Here is an 8,821-nt window from a genome sequence, read left to right as displayed (position 1 = left end):
AATTGCGTCCGACAACGCACTAAAATGTTTATATGTATGTAATTACCAATGTTAACCTTTGCCAGTTGCTGTCAATTGTACCTCTTATTGTTTTATATACTATGTATGTATGTATGTACGTATATGATTTCATCGTTGATATTGTATTACACGCTCCATCGCTTTTACAAATTATTGTCAACACATTGCAATCTATGCTGACTTTAATGGCAATAACCATTTATATTATGACATCATTCTGATATTTTTTTTTTTTTATTTAATATTTTGCATTATTTCCTCAATTAAGAAAATAAAAATAAAAAATTCTAATCTCTTTAATGTGAGTTTATTAATTCTAAATGCATCCGTTCTGCGTTTTTTTTCCATTACATTTCAGATGCAAAACACCTCAGACGCCGGAAGAGAAAGAAAAAGTGGAGGAATTACATAAAAACACATTGAAACGAAAAGCACAGATTCATGAAATCGAACAGTCACTACCCGCCCAATCCGGCTTGTATCTGAAGGTGAGTAGTTGAACATTAAAACCTTGTATTATACATAGATTTGAGAGGCTCTCAAGCTGAACTTCTTGCCTCTGACTGGGTGTTTGATTTACACATTTATCAACAACTATTAAGTGGTCATTCGGCCAAAATCTCTTTAGATGGTTAAAGCGCCAAACCAGACAAGATTAAGGGGTTATGCTACAAAAAGCTTAGAAGATTTTTCTTAGATAATACTAATCGCATCACAATAAGCTTAACGTCATTTGAAAGGTGACGTTAAGAGCTGAATACATAAAAACACTGCCGGAGAAAAGTATTAGCACAGATAATTTTGCATAATGTGTGTAACATTTTTTATTTTAATACTTTCCGCTATTTTTTTTTTTTAATTATTCAAAAATTCAGTTACTAGAGTAATCACGATTTTGATTAGCTAAATACTAAACTATTTGAATAATTTGCTTCGTTGCACTTCAGTATAATAAAGAGCAAGTTTGGAGTTGCTAAAAAATTGCGTTCGATTTTTGTCAACTTTTTGTGCTGACGGTGTTATTTTCTTCCATATATAAAAACTGCATTTTCAAAAATTTTCTAAAAAAAATGATTAGAAAATTGCGAGTTTCTAGCAAATTTATTGACTTTCCTGAGTTATGCACAAAGTTAAGAAATTCAATTTTTATTTTTTTGCTATATGAACTATATTTGTATGAAAAATATGCGGAAAAAAGTTTAAATAAAAAATTTTGCATACATTGTGTAAAATTCGTAAAATGTATTGAGTTCCATTATTTTAGTCAAAGGCACTTAATAATGATTTGAAAATGAGTGATAGTAAAGAGAAAGTCCGTTTGAGGGAACAAAAAGGGAAAAACGTAAAGCACGCCACTAAAAAATCTATATTCTTTATGGGAAAGGTGGGTACTGCATCAGAAAAAGCCATCCAACAATATTACGCTCGCTTTCGTTTATTAATAAAGATGCACCTCTGGCGACCAATCGCGAAAAACATGGTTATAAAAATGGTAATGGTTGAGCAAGGTTGGCATGTAAGCAGCCATGAGATCATCAAACAGTATTCAAATCGAATGGAAATCGATTACTTGTCTTCAAAGATCTATAAAAGAAATTGGAAGGAAATTTTTTATACGAATTTTGAACCCTTTAACTACTTTTATTATGCGTCTTAAAGACACGACATTTTACGCCAGATTGAATGATATGGATATGATGCCTTTCATCATGCAAGGGAAATCTTGACAATTTTCTTATTGAGCTTCAACACATGGGTGTCTAACAGGGCAAGATTGTTTGAACGATTATGGCACAAGAGTCTTACAAAAAAGCTTCTTTGCCAGCTTTCATCTGAAAATCTGGCACGAGATTCAAGGCTCGAATCCTTGGGCAGCGGAATTTTAAAATTTTACTTTTTAAGATCGGTTTATAAGATATTTAAATTTTTTTTAACTAAAAACATGTCATGAAATTAAAAAAAAAAACTAGTTTGTGAAATAACAATTTTCCAAACATCTCCAACTTTTTTACAATTTGTTAGTTTGGTTGAGGTAAGCTGAATATACACTGAGGTGGATATTTGAAAACAATTTCAATTGAAAATATATATGCATAAGAGTTTAAAACTTTTACTGTCTAGACTCTAGAGCAATGCTGTTGTAGCCGATCGTATTGAGTGAGATGCATTTTATCAGCAATTTTTATAAATAATATTATTTATTAAATGTGTAAATAAATTAATTAATATGAGTGCGAAATACAAATCAGTAAAGATATAAAAAATATACGTTTAAATATATATTAAAAAAAATTAATAATTTTCGGCACCATCAGATCGCTAGGTTAGTACGAATGCATTGGACTACTCCACTGTCATCGTCGGCGTTGTCGTAAATCAAATTTTTTTTTAATAATTTGTCCTCTTACTTTACGATGCATTGCATAAAGTCGTTTATTAAAAATTGTTTTCCAAACACTACTCACAATTCATAAATAAGGGATCACTTTTGTTGAATCCATAATTGGTTGTAAATGAATTACAATATTTGGAGTAAACATTCTCCAAACGTCGGGCTTACTGAAGTAAGTTTATAATAAGCTAGCCCCCAGTCTACGTTTAGTTTTTAGAGAAAATTTACATGCGATAAAATCGCAAATTGATTTCGATCTTAAACCATATCGATATCAAGCGTTATTTTATCGCTATATTAAGGTTATATCTACGTGCAGTGAAAGTGTTTACATACTTTTGCTTCGGTAGTATATTGAGCTCACAGGGCCGCAAAGAGACAAGTTCATCTTTGTTTGGTAGTATGCAGCTCCAACAATAAAATTTTAAGCTATTACTGAAAAAATTATTTCAAAATAGTATTAACGGATGTAGTATGTATGTATATTGGATTTCTATAAAATTTTTCTATTTATGAAGCACACCTTTTTTATTAATTTGACGGTTAATTAATTTAGTATGTACATACAGTCAGTCCATAAAGTTTAGGTACAGGGAATTCTTTACAATACCGGCAACTATTTTTAAAAAATATTTTATTTTTTCTAAAACTTTTTTTATAAAAATATGGTTAATTCTGCAACAGAAACCCCAAAAATCAGAGTTCCAAACCTTATGCAAAAGTAAAGAAAATTCTCTGGAAATGCAGTTTTTTACCCCATTCAATTTTGGTTTAACAAAGTGCAAGTTTGAGGTAGCTAGGACTTACAATTGATTTTTAGCAATTTTACAACGCTTTTATCAACTTGCAATGTTTTACAACGCTTTTATCAACTTGCAATGTTGTGTGTCCAGACACCATTCATTGCCATACAACCTTTGCTTTGCAAAGATCCTATAAAAGTCTAGACATCAACCTCGTCGCCTAGTATCATATCAAAACTCTAGAGGTAGATGACGCTAGTAGTTATATATTGCGCCTAAATATATGCACTATTTACATACGCTACAGCGTAAATGGACGACACGCCACTTCTTTAAATGAAATTAACTTCTGCTATATGTATGTATGTACATATGTATGTTTATACTAAACATGAGCAAACAACATTTTGCTTGCATTGTCTTCTGTCCTCTTTTCACTGAAAATGGAATTATTTTAATATCTATTGCAAAATTTTATACTGACAAGACTAAAAAGTAGAAAATAAATAAAATAAAATAAAAAACTTTTTAATATACAACGCTTTTATAAATGGACTAAAAATTAGAAAATAATATTTCTCAGTCCCGTAGAATTTGTTTTGATAACTTTTGATTTTGAAATTATATATTGTATATTAAAAAAAAAATTTATTTTATTTATAATATTTTTATATGGAAAAAATGGGCGACACCAACAAAAACATTTCTCAAAAATCAATGGTAAGTCCTAGCTTCCTCATACTTGCACTTTATTATATTAAAATTTAATGGGCTGAAAACTGCATACTTAACTTTTTTTCTAAAGAGCGCAAATAAAAAGTGCAACATTTGAATGAAAATATGCAGAATTTTCTTTAATTTTGCACAAGGTTTGGAACTCTGATTTTTTGGGTTTTTGTTGTAGAATTAACCATATCTTTATAAAAAAATTTGCGAAAAATAACATATTTAAAAAATAGTTGCCCGTATTGTAAAAAATTCGCTTTTACTAAACTTTATTGACTGACTTTTAAATTTCTATCAAATTTTTCTTTATAGTGCTGTTTCTTGAAAATTTAACAATTTAAAATGTATTAAAACAAATAAAGAAGCCTAAGTTCGTGTGAACCCGAACGTTAAATATCCGGTGCACGTATTAAATATAGTTTTTTCACATTTCCGAAAACTACCGTTACATGGTGAGCTGGGGTGATTTTACCCGTATTTCAAACATCTTCGATAGTATGTTCAGTTAGAGTTCATGAGATAAACTTATAAAGTGATATGGGCGGTACCACACCCTTTTTCGAAAATCCCATAATAATTTTATTTCCCTTGAAGAGATTGTTGATCAGTGTGCTCGTGTATAAAAAATCAAATGGCATACATACATAGTATTCTGCACTCTTCGAATGCTATTCCGATTTTAGTTATTTTATTTGCGTTAAATTCACTCGGTGTCTTCTTTTTATAATTGTTTTGTTTTCGTTATCTTCTTCGTTTCTTTTAACTTCCGCTGACCTTTTCTGGTTATTTATGAAACTAAGCACTGTCCATTTTCATTTTTTTGCATTGCTTTGCATCATTCGCACTTTGCCTTTTTTGCATTTCGATTGTTGTTGGGGTAGATATAGCTCAACAACATTTGATTTTTGAGTCACGCTCTGTCGTTCATAGCTATTATCCATTGATTATTTAGCTGGTGTCAGCAAACAATTTGCAATGCAAATCTCAACAATTTGTTTGCTTTGGAATCCTTCCGTATCTGCTAAGTGTTCGATGGGCATTCCATTGGAGTTTGACAAATCGGTGGATGGTAGTATATCCTTCTTCCATACATTTTAGTACTGGTTTCTTTTATTTTATTTATATTGTACTTTTTCTATGATATCTATATTTAAAGATTTCCAAAGTTTTTTTACACACATAGAATTTGGTATTTTCAAAGTCACTGCTTCTGGCTTAGTTCTTCTTCAGTTTAAACTCGAATCTGTCATTTTTCATTACCTACCACATAAATGTGTACGTACATAATATGCACATATTATGTGTATTTACAAGTGTTCCTTTACTTATATATACATTAATTTTATTAATTTCTAGCCTCATTTTTTCCTTTTGCTCGCAAAACTTTTATTCTACGAGTACCATTCAGTACTTTCTCAAGGCACTTTTTCTCTGAATTCTTTTTCATTTTTAAATTTAATCCAATATTAATCAGAACTTACTACATACATATGTACATTCATATTTCCCAACTTCATATAAGTTGCATATATCTTTTACCTATGCATTAATTTTATTAATTTCTTGCCCCAATGTTCTTCCCTTGCAGATCATACTCGGCGATGTCAACGTATCAATTCTGAACAGAAACGACAAAGTTCGCTACAAAGATGACTATGAAAAGTTTAAATTAATACTCAACGTAATTGGACTGTTAATGGCGTTTCTCAATTTGATATTCAACTACAGGTGAGTGGATGAGCATCTTTGCGTACCCAGCAAACACACAATCTCTAACGTTAAAGGAATATTTTGATTTTACGTTTGAATTCTAATGTAGTTCTTGAATCGAAAATCAGAGTATATAGAACTACAGTGCCGGCAAAAAGTATTGGCACGTAAAATTTTTCACAATATATGCAACAATTTTCTTTCTAATATTTTTCCGCCAATATTTTATAAAAATATGGTACATTCCACAACAAAAAACATAAAAATATAAATCCTAAACTTAGTGCAAAATTCACGAAAATTCAGCAAATTTTCATGCAAATTTTCAACTTTTTAATCATTTTTTTTTTTTTGAGTATGCAGATTTGCAGCCCAATTTATTTTATTATAATAAAGTACAAGGTTTAAGTAGCTACGAATTACCGTTGATTTTTGGCAATTTTTTTTTTTCACGCAGTCTTCCATACAAAATTTTTTTTTCGAAAATACTTTATATGGAAAAAATGCAAAACACCTTCAACAAAAAAAATTCTCAAAAATCAATGCGATTTTTGACATACTCCGAGCAAGTTGTTTTACCAGAATTTAATGGCCTGCAAAACTGCATACTCAAAAATTCTAAAAAACCTGATTAAAAAGTTGAAAATTTGCTTGAAAATTTGCTGAATTTTCGGGAGTTTTGCACAAAGTTTAGGAATTATATTTTTATGTTTTTTGTTGTAGAATGAACCATATTTTTATAAAAAATTTGCGGAAAAATATTAGAAAACAAATTTATGCATATATTGTGAAAAATTTGCAGCGCCAATACTGTTAGAATTCGATTAGAGAATTATTAGAAAAACACTAGACATTAGAAGCCAATTAGAATTCAACGTTAGGATACGATCTAACCTCTGTCTTGATAACTGAGAACTAAGTCCCATTTTTGTAGAACAAGCTACAATTCTCGCCAATTTCTCTAATCATCTTCTAACCTTCTACCTTAGAGAAAAACATTGGAATTCGAATCATTTTCTAATCGTTTTCTAACCAAAATGTTGTTTGGGTAGTTTGGTTGCAGCCAAGTCAAACGCATATTCGCGAATTGCACTCCAACGTTCCGTTAAGTGGCAGGAAACGCGAAATGCTTGATTTGCTTTTAACTTTTTACTTCCTGCTTTGACTCTACTGTGCCATCAACTAATGGTTCTTTGCCTTAGCTTGGCCTCAACTTTCCTGGTTGTCCTTTTCAGTCAGTGCTGCTATTTATTTTGCACTTTTATTCTTATACTGTTTAGTTTTTCCATGGCATCATTTAAGTCATTTATTTTAGAATTTTCACACCAAGACGAAACAGAGAATTTATTTCTGTAGAAATAATTTTCCTGTTCTGATTAAGTTTTGCAAATTGTCTTCTAATTGTATTCAAACGATATTCCAAATAATTGTTTGCCACCGAATTTCCACGAATTGTTTATGATTTTCTTTCTTCTTCATTTGAGTTTTCTTTTGTTTTTAATATCAGGTAGTAGAAGTTGTTTTGATAATGCAAAGAAAAAGTTTCAGAAGTAGGCATTTTGTTGTTGTTTGCGAAGAAAAATAATTTGAGAGTAAAGTTTAAATTTGTTTTGCAATGAACCGTACTTGAGATCCATTAAATACAAATATTATATTAAAATGCAATTATCACAAATGAAATCACACTGTCGCGCGGTGGTCAAGATTTACTTAATTACAGTATTTTTACATATTTTACGTTACGTATGTTATTATAATCGATGTCACTATCAACGTTTCTACATAAATGCAATATTAATCTACAAAATAGTTATCGATATACATAGCTATGTATCGATATTTTTCTGAGGATTTTTTCGATATCTGTTATAATCGATGTCATAGTGATCAACGTGTCTACATAAATGCAATATTAATCTACAAATAGCTATCGATATAGTTATATATCGATCTTTTGATAATTTTCGAGCCCATACAGTCAATAGAGTGCCTTAAATCACGAAAATACTGTCCCAAAGGACAACTTTTATTGGAATTTTAGAAATCTTCAAACTGGCACTTCCAGTGCTAATAAATGAATTTAAAACAAAGTGTGACAAACAAATATTTCAAAAGCTCACTTGGTATATTCACGTTTTCCGTAGGCGCCATAGCTGAGTGGTTACAGGTGCGTACTACCACTCCCTAAGACCTAGGTTGAGTCATTGGTCCGAGCAACGTTTAAATTAGAAAACCAATTTTCTAACAGCGGAAGGCGATGGCAAGCCTCCAAGTGTATTTCTTTCTCATAAAACCATATATGGTTATAACATCAGGAGGAGCTCGGCCAAACACTAAGCAAAAGTATAATAGCCAAAATATTTTCTATTAGGCGTGTTTGATTTGACGAGAAATTTAAGCTATTAGCTTATTTTTTATGGAGGACTTAGCCAACATAACTATATCTGCACAAATTATATAGGGCAGGCACAAAAGGAAAGCTTTCGCTGGCTATCTCTGATTTAGATATAGCTATCAATACCATTATCGATATAGTTATCGACGTAATAATTGATATCAACGACAAATCTTTCGATATACATACATATGTTTTGATATCTACACTTAGCTATGCATTTATGTATGTTTGTACGGATGTGGTCCCAAAAGTACCCGGCCTAACCTAGAGATGGCGGTAGTTGTTTGAAAAATATCACTGTGTTAAAAAGTACACAAGCTATAAAGCATATGTTTCAAGTTTGAAGACACCACGTTGTTTAGTATATGCTTGGCAGCCGTCAATAGTAACGTTTTCAGTGAATTTGTGAAAATGGAGAAATACTTTCATTTCAAAGGCGATTGGTTAGCAGAGTTTAAACGAGGCCGTACGAGCTGCCAAGACGAGCATCGCAGTGGTCGACCAAATGAGGTGACGACTCCAGAAATAGTGAAGAAAATCCACAAAGCGGTAATGGATTATCGTCGACTGTAAGTGGGCGAACTAGCAGATATAGTGGGCATTTCAGAAAGTATGGTACATCACATAAGTATTATCTGAAGGTTTGGAAATGAGAAAGCGTGTCCAAGATGGGCGCCGCATTTGCTCACACTCGACCAAAAACATTGTCGTGAAAAGGTTTCTATTAAGTGTTTAGCGAATTAATGAATGAGTGTTTGAATTGCTACCTCATGCACCCTATTCACCAGATTTAGCACCCTCGGACTATTTTCTGTTCCCCAATTCAAAAAA

General features: G+C 31.4%; 1 protein-coding gene across 1 annotated transcript; it reads left to right on the top strand.

Moving 5' to 3' along the window:
• Nucleotides 1-341: 341 nt before the first annotated feature.
• On the top strand, nucleotides 342-5,642 carry LOC118754525 (transmembrane protein 120 homolog). Its single transcript, XM_036489399.1, has 2 exons — nucleotides 342-509; nucleotides 5,471-5,642. The coding sequence occupies exons 1-2, from the start codon at nucleotides 342-344 to the stop codon at nucleotides 5,612-5,614; spliced, it is 312 nt and encodes a 103-aa protein (XP_036345292.1). The 3' UTR covers nucleotides 5,615-5,642.
• The last annotated feature ends 3,179 nt before the right edge of the window (nucleotides 5,643-8,821 follow it).

This window comes from Rhagoletis pomonella, unplaced genomic scaffold (genome assembly GCF_013731165.1).
Source record: "Rhagoletis pomonella isolate Grant_MI unplaced genomic scaffold, Rhpom_1.0 Rhpom_scaffold_04073, whole genome shotgun sequence".
In the NCBI taxonomy this organism is placed as follows: Eukaryota; Metazoa; Arthropoda; class Insecta; order Diptera; family Tephritidae; genus Rhagoletis; species Rhagoletis pomonella.
Note: the sequence above shows the minus strand (reverse complement) of the source record. Positions and strands in the feature narration are given on the sequence as shown.